This window comes from Dicentrarchus labrax, unplaced genomic scaffold (assembly GCF_905237075.1).
Source record: "Dicentrarchus labrax unplaced genomic scaffold, dlabrax2021, whole genome shotgun sequence".
NCBI lineage: Eukaryota > Metazoa > Chordata > Actinopteri > Moronidae > Dicentrarchus > Dicentrarchus labrax.
Window position 1 is genome coordinate 24,099,420 of NW_026136715.1, and position 16,711 is coordinate 24,116,130.

The 16,711-nt window shown below is 39.3% G+C and overlaps 1 protein-coding gene across 3 annotated transcripts in view; it reads left to right on the forward strand.

Annotated features, from left to right (window-relative positions):
• chchd6a (coiled-coil-helix-coiled-coil-helix domain containing 6a) overlaps positions 1-16,711 on the forward strand; it is an 82,517-nt gene that overhangs the window by 54,772 nt on the left and 11,034 nt on the right. For all 3 annotated transcript variants that reach the window (XM_051425256.1, XM_051425257.1, XM_051425258.1), the window contains one exon: positions 2,314-2,449. In XM_051425256.1, coding sequence (XP_051281216.1) covers positions 2,314-2,449 — 136 coding nt within the window. The remainder of the gene's footprint in view (positions 1-2,313; positions 2,450-16,711) is intronic.

Consider the following 16,711-nt stretch of genomic DNA (forward strand, 5'->3'; position numbering starts at 1 on the left):
GCAGCGCTATCAGGAGGCTTTGGCTTCCCTGATGAAGGCCATTTATTTCAAATTAAAGGAGAGTTCCTTATCTTCAGCGGCCTCAAATGGAGGGAAAGATAAAGGTGGCGCGCCTCTGTGTCGTCCTCTCTGTTGTTAATGTGATGAGAGAGAAAAGGAGGGGGGTGGGCGAGGGAGAAGAAGGAAAGGAGACAGAGTTAGAGAGAAGACAGAGACAAAAAGTGGTAGAAGACAGATTAAGCAGGCGAGATAAAGCATTGGAGGTGGTGTGGAGTGAACAGAGTAATCTGATAGTCCGTCATCTTTTTAAAATGGTCTTGTGAGAGAACACCGATGGATGCTTGGTTCCTTTTCTTTCATCTTTTTATCTCACTTCCTTCCTTTATATGTTTTTCTCTGTGCCTCTGTTCATTTTCCTCTTTAACCTCCATCACCCATGCTCAGATAAACTCAGTCATTGCATCCATGATACTGTTGATAAAGTGTCTGTGTGCCTGTGTGGATATGGATATGCTGTAATTGAAACGCTGGGGTCAGCTCTCCTCCGCGAATCAAAGCCGAAAAGAGCCTTTAATTTGGCTTTCAATTAAATCTGGTGTTAAATGCTCCCCACAGAGAAAGTGTGTATGCAGGGGCACGTGTAGAGGAGATCGACGTGTCGGCATGTAGGGAGGTGTGTGTGCGCGCAGTTGTTGCGCTTTCGTGTTACGTTGTACTACAAAGTGTGTGTGGGCGTGTACATTTGTGCATGTGCCTTTCTATACCTGCGTAGGCGTACATAACTTGCTTGTCCCTCTTCAATCAGTCAGAATCTATTACAGTGAGGCACCCAGGCAGCAAGCCTGTCATAGTTAACAATCACACAGATAGACAGGCAAAGACCAATTATAATACAGCCCACATATCATATTAAGCACGGCTGATTCAATCTCTCAAAGCACACTTTTCTGCTGTATTTGATCAGAATGATCCTACCCACTCAATTAAATGGGATTTAGCACTAATTGCATGATTTGCAACGAAGCACGTTCTATGCTCACCATAGGTTGTTAAACAGGTTGCAGTGGGTGAGGTTGTTAATTGTTTTTCATCTTTGTCTTTCTTCATTTCATCAGGCTGCTTCTTTCAAGTGAATGTTTTTTTTAAATCATTTTATTGCACTAGTTTTTTCTTCTTTTGTTCTATTGTGGCTAGGCCACACCTGATGTAAACAATACAAAACTTTTAAATACACATTACAGTGACTATTTCTTATGTGTTGACTATTTATATTCTTTTTTATTTATATATTATATTTTTTAGATATATATTTTAATAATGCCATAATAATGTTATAAATTAATGTTATGTTAGGATTGAGTGGTAGAAACCATACATACTAAAAAGTGTCACTGACAGGAAAATGGGAAACTTCAATATACTCTGGAAGGGGTACATTTGAAAAAGTCAATAAACAATCAAATCACTGAAGCAAGGCTCTTTCTAATCCAACATATGGCAGTTTTATATGACTGGCTTTACGAATAAGCTAACTTGTACTAACAAGATTTTTGTTTTTGTGTCATTTATTAAGTTTAAGCTGCAATAAGGAAAAACTGCTATAATAATGGGTCACTTGGGGGCATCCAAAACAAGTTGCGAACTGATAAAAACAAACACTTGCTTACTTGCGTCTCCAGCAGTTACGGACAGAGTCATGTTTGTTGCCACCTGTTGAGTCCAGTATTAACTCTCCTTTTAGCTCTGTTCCTGGTTGGAAATATCTGGATCCTTAGCTTTACTATGTGGGCAGATAGTGTAAAGATAGTGTAGTGTAGAGTAGATAGAGTATTTATGATGAAAACAGCTGCCTGCTGTGGCTGTAAATGGCCCTATGAGAGCAGCTAAAATGAACCAAAATAGTTGATAGCTGTGGAAAACCAAAAGAATGAGCGGAAAGTCTTCATAAAGCTCTATAGAGCTGAGGGGGAACTGCAGAGCCTCTGTGAGTTCATCACTACAAGCAACTTTCTTACGACCTTGCACATAAAAGTATGTGATCCATTCTTCATATGAAAACATTATATAGCTGCTTTTAACTGTACTTTCTGTTTGGAGCCCTTCTTTACATTCAGAATTCACTAATAGAGAATTTTAATCTTATGTGAATTTATAAGATGTGTGTGTATATATATATATATATATATATATATATCTGTAGTTAGTATGCATTCTTTTTCTGCAGGCCCAAATCTACACTGTCACTGAGAAAGAGGGGAACGAATATTACAATATAATTCCATCTTTCTGTATCTCTGTGTCTGTCTTTTGCAGCTCTCGCAACACAGACCCGGTGTGTCCTGGCCTGCAGGCTCAGATTTTATCCTGTTACAGGAGTAACAGGGACCAGACCCTAAAGTGTTCAGACCTGGCCAAAGAATACATGCAGTGTATCGATGCAGCAAAGAAGGTAAGAGCTTTTTTCAATTGTGGAATGGATAGGTTTGGGAATTTTAGGGAAGACCTGAAGGGTTATTAGGTGTCGAACAAAAGTATTATCACAAATCTCGACTATTTTGTCAGCAATTAAAAAAAAATGTATCTGGTGCCTGCTCACAGATGCGTAGAGCCCGGATGGCTCACCTGATGAAGCTGGCGCCCCGTGTACCAAGGTTGATATATATAAAAAACTTGAATCATACAATAATTGTGGAGATTGCTCACTTAAGCCGTATCAATAGCAACTCTCTGCCAAAAAAGATGTTGTTGTTAATAATAATAATAATTACAATAATGTACTTCACATTGCCCCTCAAAGAAGTTTGTGACATAACAATATAGTCTGAGTGTTGGTGTTTGAAGTTTTCCATGAAGAGATGTGTTGTTATTTTCAAAGCAGCACTGCTTCTGATGTAAAAGAAAGAAATTCATTTATTCTCGTGTTCTCAAGACTATTCTGGGGTAGTTTAGGACCAAAAAAAAATCTGATTGATAGGATTTTGAGCATTGTCACTTTAGGGTTTTACACATTGTGTCATTAGAAGCAGCTTTCAGAGTGAATGTCTGATGTAAAAGTATGAAATCCAAGTTCTGTGGCGCCACCAAACTTGTTTTCCTACTAATACTGAAAATGACACCTTCTGAAAGGCAAACACAGTTTGGGTTGCCAAGAAATAAGTAATTCAGTCGCAGTTCAGCTTGTCACTACAGCCTTCACCCTTTTGGTTCTAATTTTAGGTAGTTTACAGGCACAACATCATTTCAAGTAAGTGAGGAACGAAAAGAAGCAGTAAAACTAGACATTTTCCCAGACATTAATTACATTTTTGATGTTTTCTGAATATGACTGAAGCACATTAATATTGCCATTGATATATGTGTGTGTTCTATTAAGTTTAGAGCCAAAGAAAACATACTCAAAATCTAAAAAATAAGAATCCCGGAGAGTGGGACATTTGATTTCAAGTAAACAAGACAGGGTCGTCCAATCAGAGGCAGCAATAATGTCTGTAGGCTCATCATCAAAAATAAGATCAGTATTCTTGCTTTGTAGACTGTAAATAGGATTATATAATCTCAGGGCTTGTTTTTTCTGTTTATTTGCATTAGACTATGACATTTTTTGAGTTAAAAAAAAATTCCTCCTTTAGAGGACCAGTGTGAAGGAATTTATGCTGCATTCAGATGGATTCAGACAGACAGTAGGCTGCAGGCAGACAGCACCTTCTGGACCGCACAGGAAAAACAAACAAATAAACAAACGTCGGATAGAACTGCGGGATGGCAAAATTCAACAAAACGATATGTTGCTTACAAAAGATGGAATAAAATATATTAAATAAAATTATTTTGTATATATTATTTTATGTAATTTATTAATTATAAGCTTGTCTTCTTTTTTACTGTCCTGCTCTCGTCCACTAAAATTACATCCGATTTACCATCTGCCTCACACCATGTGAATACAGCATTAGATGTGAACGTGAAAGAACCTCTCTACAGCCAGTGTTTGGTTTGTCCGTTCTGGGCTACTGTAGAAGACATGGCTGCTCCTTCTGTAGATAAAACAGGCTCATTCTAAGGTAACAAAAACAAAGAATTCTTATTTTTAGGTGATTATACACTAATGAAAACATAACTATGAATATTATATTCCATCTCTGACAATAGATCCTAGAAATGTTACCTACTGGACTTTACCCAGTCTGTCATCATAGCAATGAGGAGGGGATACAGTACAGTATATGATGCTGTTGATATAAGCCATATTTTTCCTGTATCTCTGGTGTTACTTTAGCTGTGAAGTGAGTTTTGAAATCTAAACAGCATTACTGTTCGACCTTGTAAATGGCACAACGCAGCAATGTGAGACTGAAAATTTCAAAGCAGACCTAATGATCAATTACTCACATTAAACTTAGTGTGAGCTAGTGGAGACTGATAAATATTAACAAATCCTGGCAAAAATATGGAGCCCCTAAGCTCATCAGAAAATAGCGGAATATATCAATAATTAGTATAGTTAAATAATTTAAAAGGATTTAAAAAAGAAATATAAAGATTTATACTTTTTATTTAACCTACAATGGGTTTGTCAAATAAATGACCTTTGTTTTTCATACTCTCTTTTTATCTTCTAGCTCTTTATATTTTTAATTGTTTTCCAAAGAAGATTAAAATAAATAAAGATTTCATGTATTTTAACAACTTATTTGAAAAAAAAAAAATTCTCTTTTTTAATAAGCTGGTTGAAAGTTAAAGTATGAACTTTTATATTGAGTTTTACACCCCATTTGAATTATTTAACAAACTGTATCTGTGTATGTATTCGTTTATATTTTTTATAAAATAGTCTTATGTCAGTTATGGGGCTCCGTAGACAGAGCAGCCGACTGCATGCAATTTTACTGAGGCGATTGTGGTTTCATGCAGTTTTCTAAAGCAGTGTAAATTCAGTTGCTGTAGTTTTGCCTTTGCCTTTCCATTAGAGCTTACCTTGTCTTTGAGCAGTCAAGTCAGGTTATAAACTATGTATTCACTGTGTCAAGAGATCCTGCCTCTTGCTCTTTGTCACTTTTTGTTTTTTTTCTATCGGCAGTGAAACCCAGTTAAGAACCGCTACTTATGCATGCACTCAGTAAAATCTAGCCTTTGTACTTTGTACGTTTTCAGCTTTCCACATTCCTCAGTTGGATCTGCAGCTGTATTATTCAAAAGCAAAGACAAGTTCCTCTCCTCAAGTCTGTGCATCACTGCAGCAGTTTTAAGTTTCAAATTCACAGTAAGTTAAAGAGAAAATGTGAGGAGGAGAGGGAGGATGAGGAGAGGGAGGAGGGGGAGCTGGAGGACAGAATACTGGAAGCTTGCCCTTCCAAAGTTTGTACAGTAGAGGTATTTGAAGGTGTAGCTGCTCATCATGCACCCGAACAACGTATTCCTCTGCCTCATGCTGCTCTCTGCTCACATCTCCTCTGCGTTGCTCAGGGGCACTGAGGCTTCCCCTGGCATACAGTAATACAGCATGTGATAATCAGCTCGCTGAAACTTGATTCCTCTGCTCTTGTACTGATGTAGTGTGTGTGTGTGTGTGTGTGTGTGTGTGTGTGTGTGTGTGTGTGTGTGTGTGTGTGTGTGTGTGTATGGATGTATGGATGTATGGATGTATGGATGGATGGGGCTGCCTGTACGTGTGTGCACTTTCAATAGCATCTGTAGCTTTGTATCTTGTCTTAGACAGAAACACACTTTCATATACACACAGCTAAACCTATGTTTGTGTTCTTGTATTTCTACACTTATGAGAATCAAATGCCCTTACAAGGATGTGTGTGTGTGTGTGTGTGTGTGTGTGTGTGTGTGTGTGTGTGTGTGTGTGTGTGTGTGTGTGTGTGTGTGTGTGTGTGTGTGTGTGTGTGTGTGTGAGAGAGAGAGCATGTGCGTGTGTGAAGGTTTCTTCCTCATATTAGCTGGTGTGAGATAACGAGGAGTGAAGTGAAGACTCTTTGAAGACTGTCTTTAAAAGAGCACGGCAGATCGTACACAATATGTGTATGTATGTGTGTGTAGGTGTGTGTGTGTGTGTGTGTGTGTGAGTGGTGCGGTGCGTGAATAGCTTGCTACATTGCAGTCAGCTTTAACTTACACATCAAGGTCTTGCCTCTTGATTAGCCCCTCAGGCATCTTCGTGACTTTCACCCCGTCAATTTGAAAGTTTATAAAGTTCTTCCTCCATTTTGTGTCTTTAAAAGCTGTCACTGTTAGTTTGGTTATCACTCAACTTTTTTATTTTCCTCGTGGAGTAGACTCTGTGTAGGCTGGGAATGTACTAAATGTGCTAGATGACCTGACACAAAGAGAGAAAAAACAAACCAAAAAAAACATTGCAACCCATCTTAAAGAACTTTAACATGTTTACAGACAATCTTTTTACACATGACTAGTCTTAAGTGATGGATGCTAATTAGTACTAAAGAACTCCTCTGCCTCATGCTGTTCTCTGTTTTCTGGGCCCACTTACCCCAGCAGACTTAATTTAACCTAAATGGAATTGTCCTATTCAAACTGCTCACACTGATGCTAAGCTCAGCCATACACACACACACACACACACACACACACACACACACACACACACACACACACACACACACACACACACACACACACACACACACACACAGCCCATCTGGAGCAATTTAGGGTTCAGTATCTTGCCCAAGAACACTTTAACTTGACTGGGGTAGCCACATTAACTAATACTGAATTAATTAACTATATTGTTTTAACCACAGGATCATGGATAGACATTGATGTGACTGATTTATTATGAAGGTTTTACCTGTTGGAGGGTCACATTTGAATGTTGAGAAAAAATAAAGAGTTGCGTAAACTAAATATATAGATAAGCAGCATAATGCATGTAGCTTCCATGGTCAATGTAGCTTCAGTTGATTATAATAGACATGCTCTGCTGCGGGCATTAGGGCTGTACTGCCCCCTAATACTCAACTTAATTGTTAGTCACTGAGAAGAGTCTCAGTCAGCCCACTTTTCATTAATCGAATAGTCACAGAAAAACAAAAACAAAATTAAACTCTGTTCGGGGCTGCAATCCTATTAGCTGACTATACCTGGACTGAGAGCTCAAAGCACAAGTGGAGTTACTAGCGTAGGAGCGAGGGCCCCAGCAGGGAATACTGCGGTGCCGGAATGAGCGTGCAACTGATTTACAGCGGCTTTGAACAAACCTATTATGACACTGCGTGTGGAAACACGGCGGGTTCAGGCAGCGACAGGAGAGGCATCGAACGGAGGAAGAGGAGTAACTTTGTAGCAAGTTAATTTGTTAGTAACTGTTAACATGGAAGTTATTTATTCTGTGTTTTGAACAACAAGACTTGTGTGATGTTACACTGCGTTGAAATAAATGAACTAAATGTTCACATTCAGAGTCATTACTTCACGTTATCATTTAACAGGCAGCTGTTAAAATCTATATACTTAAATAATAAAAATAATATCATGAATGTGCTACAACTACTCAACTATTGGCTTTATTTAACAACTACTAGTTGACTAGGAAACTCCCGAAAAGCCGGAGCCCTGCTACATGTATTTCAACTGTGACATGACCAACTGCAGCAAAACCAATCACTTCACAGCCATTACTGTGGTTATCTTAAAAATATGATGTGATATGCTAAGCTAAAGATTTGATAAATCACTATCAAGCTACTAGCACTGTATGGTCTCGTGCAGAGGAGACATTTAAAATGGAGCTACCTAGCTAGCTGCTAGGTAAAACAAGTGTTACGTTACCAGATAACAGCTACTAAAAGTCTAATAACATTGTTACTCGCCTCAGTTTTATCAAATGTGGGAAAAACTAGCGCGCTGATTTTCTGTTTAAACAGATCTTGATTCCAATGGAAATAAGCCATCATGACATTAGTGTGAAGCTTAACTTTACATTTAGGTAAAACTTGTCAGAGTTGTCAGATTGGTGCTATAAAACTGTTATTTAATACAAAGTATCGCTAATTATTGACAAATCAATAATTGCACCCAGGCTTACAAATGAGTTCTTTGAGACTTTTGAAGAATGCTCATAAGAAATTTCACCACACCACACTACTGTACATGCTTCATCAGCTGTAGTTTAAACCAGCCGAAGGTTGCTGATTTCAGCTTTAACATGTGTCACATTGTTCAGTGACCTAAATAGCGTATCATTACATTCATTGAATCTGAATCCAGCGCATGAAAGTTTCACGCCCTGTCTTTCTCCTCTCTGCCTGAATAACATTATAACAGAGAATTGCAGCAACATATATTTTGGTCATTTTAATCATTAAAACCTAAATGTCCAAAATACCACAGGGAAATATTGATGCTGTGATAATGCTACTGTATGCATTTAATTGAAGCCAAACATTGGTTCCTTCTCTTTGTAATGCATATTAAATGACTGCATCTTAAGGAAAGTCAGTGTGCTGTGAGCCTGGGCAAAATTTGTTTTCATTTCTATTTTTATCTAATGTATAAGCACAGTTGATGAGTGATGCCCTCTGCATTGTGAATATAAGTTTTAATCCTTGCCTGCAATAGAGACTACTGCTTATTGAGTTAATCAGAGTTAAGAATGGAATTATATAAGAAGGGGTCTGAGGGGAGACGGCAAACGGACAATGACTTTTCATTCCTGAGCTTTTTGGGTAAAAGAGGACTTGATTGGGACTGAATTTGTTCCAGTTCTTGTTTCGTCTTTCCAGACTCACAGAAGCAACTGTGTTGTGTTTTGATCAGTGCCGCAGCGGGTCAGTGGGCAGGCCTGCATATCACAGACATCTTCCTGCTGGGTTACGCCAACATCTTTATGTGTGCGTGTGTACATGCTTGTGTGTTTGATGGCAAATGAGGGGAGGATCCCACAGAGCTCACACAGACTGAGCACACAACCTCTAGTCATTATCCTCTGGGAGGCTGAGTCTGACGTGGGCACTGCTACATGTCACACATGCGCACTGTCCAGACACTCGGTGGGATTCTCTAGTCACACACACATGCATCGTCTATTTGCCCGGTGGGATTCTGAAGTCATTTAGCACCAATCTCAGAGAGAGTGCTTTTCTCCGACTCTGATCAATGTCAGATGGCTCGGCTCACAGTGGAGAGAGGAGAGAAAGAGAATGACAGAGAGAGAAATGAGGGACCGTGTGAAAGACGTACAAAAGAGATTTGGAAAAGGGGAGATTTGGAAAATCTGAACAGAGACGTACAGGACAGACCAATGTAAGGAGGGAAAATACCTGTATGGAGAGGAAAAAAGAGCAGGCAAAGGATAAGGAGGGAGTTAAAACAGCAGAGTAGATTTGGAAAAACAGAGAGAGAGAGCTGTTACAGGAGCGCGTCCAATCACAGATGTATGTGGAGGTACAACGAGGTCGGGATCTGGCTGGCAGCCAGTTGAGACCTCTGAAACTTTAAATGCTGTTATTTTTCCCCTTCAGCAAGGCCAACTACTGAGGTGCACGCACACTCATACGTATGTATCCGGAGCCCTGCTGTGGAGTACAGACATAGCAGGCTTTGGGTCTAATACCCAGGGAGTTCCTCCTAAAGTTAAAAGCTGCCTGTCAGACTGGAGAGAGAGAATGAAACAGAACCAAACAGAGGTAGAATCAGAGAGTGCAGCAAAACCCAAAGCAAAAAAGTTTAGAGAGTGCTGAGAAGCAGCAGAGTGGTTTAGAAAGAGATTTAGAAACCTGCTGTTTCAGTATAGCTGGACATTTTCTTCTGTCTTGATAAATATAGACAGTCCCTCCATATCCATGTTTTCCATGCCATCATGCTATCATTGTTGTTGTCATGAGTTGATTTTGGAAATACAGAAACGCAATATAAAGTAATATATCTATAATGCCATATCTAATGTTTAAATAGTTTTTGTTCGCTTCTCACAAAAAACAAAAATGCATTTTAAAGTTCAGTTGGCCAAATATTCTTTTTTGCACAAAATGTTGTCTTTGTCTTTCTCTGGACTGTTTATCCTTACTGCGGTGGCAGAGGAATGTCTCCTTGCTGTCGCATGTAGGTTTATTGCCCCCAATAGTCAATGATTCAGACAGTCACTCTGCTGATCTATGCTGTTGTAAAAGAACAGCATGCTTCGAAGCTCTCAGCTCCAATGCTGAATGCTAGTAAAGTTGGCTAATCTACTTTTAAACCAGATCCTGGAACCACTTTGTCTACTGCCATTCACTGTGGTCAACACTTCGGCTGACCACAGTGGGCGGCTGTTCTGGACTGTAGTGTAACTGGGTAGTGGCTCTGATAGTTGTAGGTAGTGGTGTAACTGGGCACAAAATTCATAGTTCAAAATGTACCGGAGTTTCAGGGTCACGGTTCGGTAGGAAAAACATTTTTGTCATTTATTTTGAAAAATGTAAACATTTAAAAGTAGCTCATTGGTTCTGTTCAAGTCTTACTGTAACAGTTAATGCACTCACATTCTTACTCAATGCACTTTTTTTGTGTAATCTTGCCGTTCAAATGTTCTTGGTTAGCTATCCAAGTTGTGGAATTCCTCAGCCCAACTGACAGCTCAGGGAGGGAGGGAGTAGGGGTAGGACGACTTGCTGATGAGATGTCAGATTTGTCAGCTATCATATTATAAGATATTCTCCAAAATTACCCGGTGCATTAAGATTGACTGCCCTTCTCCAGTGTGAGGGGCATTAATTTGCACTTTTAATTCCTGTTTCTTGTGCTTAACTAATAATTTAGGTTGCTGGGACTGTTCAGTGGTTGACAGCCATACCATCTTGGGCTATAGGTAGGTAGAAGAGTGGGTAGGAGGTTTGACTGATTATATGTCATATATGCTGTCCATCAAAGGCCACTTTACAGGTTAATAAGTGCTGTGTGCTTTTGCGTGGCAGAATTTGCACTTGAATCCCTCACATTTAAAATCTACCTCACTTGTTTATGTAGTAATGTCTGCTCATAACCAATAAAAGGTTTATAGGGGGAGCAGAGGGAGGCGGCCAACCCAGGGCCACTTCTTTTACCATACATTTAATATGACTGTTTTATTGATTTTAAACAATCACAACGGTATTCAGAAAGGAAAAAATCTGATTTAATATCATGCAGTGGGTCATGCATTGGCTGTTTTCCAGTATGGTGGTGGAGGAACTATTCAGATCCTTTGCTTAAATAAAAGTACTAATACCACACTGTAAAAGTACTCCATCCAATATAAAGGTCCTGCACAGAAAATATGGGGTGTGTGTGTGTGTGTGTGTGTGTGTGTGTAAATATATATATATATATATATATATATATATATATACTAGTGCAGTGCCCATAGGAAGTATGTATTGCTATTGTGGTGTAGCAGCTAGCTACAGACGAACATCCACAGATTCTGATTCCAGTTTGTTGTCCTCGCGTATCCGGATCTCCTCAGACCGGAACAGACTCGGTCAGGACTCGTTCAGTGTCAGTAATCCACAACAGTCAGTTTAGATGCACGGAACGGGACCGAACAGCCGGCAAAACCCACTGCAGGTATAAAGCCGCTCGCGCTGCTGCAGGTATCAGATCAGCGTGTTTGTCGTGGGGTTGGGCTCTGCAGTGATTGGCTCTGGTGGCTATGATGGCTATGGTTGACAATGCTAGCGTATTCGTAAATCATTTATAAAATAATTTATTAACGGTATCTTTGCACAGTCTGATCCTGATCTGCAGAGATATTCGAGCTACACACACACACACACACACACACACACACACACACACACACACACACACAGACAGAGATTTCTTGCTTTTATATATATATTTATATATATATATATATATATATATATAGAGAGAGAGAGAGAGAGAGAGAGAGAGAGAGAGAGAGAGAGAGAGAAACCAATGGTTGTTCTCATTATGGATTCATCTGATGAGTCTTTTCTTGATCGGTACCTTAATTTGGTTTGTAAAAAGTAACAAAATAGCGAAAGATGGTATCACAGTGCCATCCCTTTATCTGTATGGCAGACAAATCTTTTCCCTCTTATCTGAATGCACAGACTGACATTTTATAATAATAACAACGTAATAATATAATATGAACTCACTGTTGAGTAGCTATAAAAGTAGCTAGTAGTAAAAGTATAAAGTATCTATGTTATTATATGAGAAATTAAAGATTATGTTTGGTACGCCACAAGGTTTTTGATGTGTAAATGCTACATTCAGTGTAACACTTAGAGATGTACTACACTATTCTGGTGCAGTATTATGTCCTTCTCATTTATGTAAATGGTTGTGGATAAAACATTTGAGCAGGGCAATATTATGGTTGATGAAGGGGAGCTTTCCACGGACCCACAGAGGGATGGTATAGCAATCTTAGGAACACTGTTGTGATTCAAAATGTCGCAGCTCCATCGTGCAGGAGCCTGTGTGCTGTTTCTGCATGCTTAGTGTGAAAGTATAGTTCCCTGTGGGTAGCAAACCAGAAGATAAGGAGAAAGAGAAAATAGTTTCATCAAGTTTTGATAAGTCCATTCTCAAAGAAAAACCCTATTGACAATACTGATATGTTGATAATAAATCTGTATCTGTTGCCGATCTGAATGCACACTGACTTTCACAAAGCCAGTGAATCCCAGCGGTATAAAACCTAATATTGATTTCTTTTTTCTTTTACCTTCACTTTTATTGTTGATTGAACAGGAGTCATGCCGGTACAAAGATCACAGCAGCTCAGCAACTCTGCTGGCAGATAACAACATAGGCAAACAAACTGAAGAAAAATACAAAGAGAAGGCTGAGGACAAAGAAATGTGTCGAAGAACAAAAACATATGCTATAGATATTCAGAGATCTAGCAGCCGTTAGATAGGGGTGGTAGATGTGAAAGGCCAATGGGAAGTAAGAGAATAGCCTTCAGAAACACTGGACATAGAAAAAAAAAAAAAAGGAAGAAGAGGAGGAGAGCGCTAAAGCATGACAAGAGAGCACAGTGAAAGAAGAAACAATTAGGTCTAAAGTGAAAGCTGAGATTAAATGTTGACAGGCAAAAGCTTGAAGTGAAACAAATAATGGACCAGACTTAGACCCTGTGATGAGGACTGATGATGAAGGTCCAGAGACATTACAAGAAAATAAACGAGTGAAATGAATGAGAGGGGAAAAGAAGAGAAATCTAGAGAAAATACAAGTCAAGGGAAGATAAAGAGCTTTGCGTTGAAAACATGATGGTAAGCCATTGAAGAAGCGAGAGGGGAAAATGGGAAGAAAATAATGAAGAGGAGGATGTGTACATCTGAAGAAGAGCAGAGGTGGAGGCAGACGAGGGATGATGGGAGATGGGGTGAGAGAGAAAGACAGATGGAAGAGAAGGAAGGGTGGAGGAGGCATGAGGCTCATGTCGCAGGGGAGAGGATGGTGAGTGTCGGGAGGAAAAAAGCAAGAATGGAAAGAAGAGTGGATAGCATAAGGAGATAAGTGGTTATGGAGGAAGGGTTAGAGACGGACAGAGGATGAAAAGAGGCAGAGAGAGAAAGAGATGGCCCCTCAGCAGTCAACACTAATGAAGAAGAATGAGGGGCTTCCGCTGCGTTCTGGACCTGCTACTGACCACACACACACTTTCACTTAAGTATGTCCTCCTCAATTTTTGACACAAAATTTATGAAGCGAGCAAGTAGTCCAACTCCACGTTCACCTCATTGCTATGCGTGAATAAATATTACAAAATGTCTTGTAGCTTTCTTTAAACTAGGCCTAATTAAGGAACAGAGTTTCTCTCAATTTTTATATTTGTTCTGATAGAAAATGTCTCAGATTTAAGAACTCAGCCACTGTAGTTTCACACCAAGCTTCTAAATAAGCGTAGGTTTCTTTAATTGGGGCTAAAGTCTTGCGGCGTCTTCATATCCTCCTTCAAAGTGCAGAACTTTTCTACAAAGTTGATGTACCATGGAGCAGATAGCACTTTTTATCCTTTGACATTCTATTTGTGACTCTGTGCTCTAACCATCGTGACTTCCTGCCCACTGGAGAAAACAGGATAAAACTTAAACTCAACTAAAAGTTTAAAAAAAAAACTTAAATATTAACAAATTGTTCAGAAGTAGTTTTCCATGGTTTCTGCAAAGGTGTTGAATTGATTTAAAAAAGGTGACATTCATTTGGAGCACATTTTTGTCAGATTCTTGTTTCCCTTCTGCTCTCAGCGGAAGGTCTGTTTGTGCCTCATTAGCTGTGACTGCCTACAGACAAGGGAAAAATAAAAAGCTTTAAGGAATCCTTGAACTTTTTTTTCCTCCCCAGCTCACAGTGTTGAATAAAAGTTGATTAATACTCGCAAGAGCACCAGTTGTATGATGTGCAGTGCAGTGATGCCGGTCTATTGACCAAAAGGTTTCCATGTGGTTTTTATTCCTGAAGTAGCAGTTTTTTTTTAATATAAACTGCTGCTGTAAAGCTAACTGGAAATATACCTTTTTCACAGCAGCCATTTTGACATGAAATAGTAGGGTAAAAAGGTGTTAAACTGATACACACGATACTAATTAAAGTATATATATATTTTTGGGGCTTTTATGGGCTTTATTATAGTGACAGCTGAAGATAGACAGGAAAGGGGGTCAGAGAGAGGGGATGACACGCAGCAAAGGGCCACAGGTCGGATTTGAACCCTGGGCCGCTGCAGCAAGGACTCAGCCTCGGTACACGGGTCGCCAGCTCTACCCACTGAGCTAACCGGGCGCCCACATGATACAAATTATCATTCAGTTGTGCGTGTTGTCTCACAGGAAAAGCTGAATGGAACAGAACCTTAATTACTATAATTTTTAAAACTTGTATTAAGCCTGTTATTCCATGTCAGAATGACTGCTGTGAAAAAAGTATACTACATCTACATGGCCGTTTTTAATTGCAACAACTACCAGTCATGTGTCACTCTATGCCGTAGCACATACGCATCATACAGATATAGGAAGTAAGCAAGGTACAGTGGATCTGGCGATGATAGTGCTGCTTTTACAGAGGTTTTATGTTCATAGGGCAGAGGTATATTCTGGCATGCCGACACGCATCAAGATGCTGCCAGTATGGAAAAGCTCTGCTTAACTGAATGGATATATGTTATCATCTGTATCATTATTAAATGAACCCTTCAGCAGCTCAACAAGTTGGCCAGTTGGCTAATTTTCACCTTGCTTCTTTTGCACTAATTTGACCACTTGACTGTTTTGTGGAGTCTGTGTTTATTTGTCACAAAAAGCTAAATAAACTGACTGTACAGATGTTAGCTGTAGCCAGCTAGAAATGTAGACATTGTGTGTGTGTGTGTGTGTGTGTGTGTTTACAGCTCACACTATGATCTCTAAAGATCTAAAGTTATTTCTGTTATTTGCTTCCTATTACTCTTATTTTCCCCTTCCTCTCTGTACCTTCCTGAAGTGAAGTTTATACACCATAGGTATAAGCATGAGTTGAAACAGTTTAAGAATATTTTCAACTTGCTTGTACACAATGATGACAGTATACACAAAAATATTCAAATACTTAACCAAGTATCTTTGAGCCATTCCACAACCTGCAGCAAAGTGGTTCTAGTGACTTTAAACAATATAAAAGTTTAAGATTGATTGTGTGGCAAATTTGGGGCAGCTGATGCAGTTTGTGTGAGAATGGTAATATTTTGCTTTCCAATTGAGTGAGAGCTGTGATGATTTATTTCAAGCGTGGCTGATTCTTACAAGTTGGATTTGTACAAGTGTCAAAACATAATGAAGGCTGCTGGTAGCCAGAGGGAGTTTAGTGCAAGAGGGGGAGCAGAAAAAACTGAGAAAATAGAAAGCAAAGTACTCAGTATTTAACTGGGTTTGTTACATCAATGTTAGTGTTTGTTTTCATTTGATTTGGGGTTTGAGTGACACATCCAATGGACCCCAAATGACAATCTGTAGCTGTTCAGTTTTATATACTAATTTTCATGTAATTTCATGTAATAACGTGTCCCCTGTAGTTTTTTCTTTGTTACTGTGTATTTCATTTATGACTTTGGCTGCCACAAATTTATTCAAACATATCAAATAGTAGCAATATAACAACTTTGACCTGTGTTTGAGTGTTTGTGCCACATTACAGTGGCGGAATGACCTTGAGAGGAGAGTGTGTGTGTGTGTGTGTGTGTGTGTGTGTGTGTGTGTGTGTGTGTGTGTGTGTGTGTGTGTGTGTGTGTGTGTGTGTGTGACTTCAATCATTGTGGACAGTCTAACCTAACCCATAACCTTAACCATAACCAATTCATGCCTAACCATAACCTTAATCAGCACCTAAGTAAGGAAGTTTTGCTGCATTAGGCCCGGTCTTTAGTCCCCATGAGGTCTACTGGTCCCGACAAGGTCAGTGTTCATACCAGAACCCCAATAGGTAACAAAGTCGTGTACACAAACGTACACACAGCAGGCCATAAGAACTCTCACATGAACCAGTGAGTCCAGTTTCCAGACAGAAGAAAAGGCAACAAACAACTAGTGACATTGTCAAATATTTCTATACTAATAACAGTGTTTATTTATTAAGCAATTACTGTCTTCAACAGGTCACATTGTTTCCCTGCTTGTCAAAGTGCGGTGAGTGAGGTTTACTCTGTGAGGAAGCTGAGAGAATGTGTCTATATGTCAAGCAACTTACTGTTGCTCTGTATGGTTAGCGC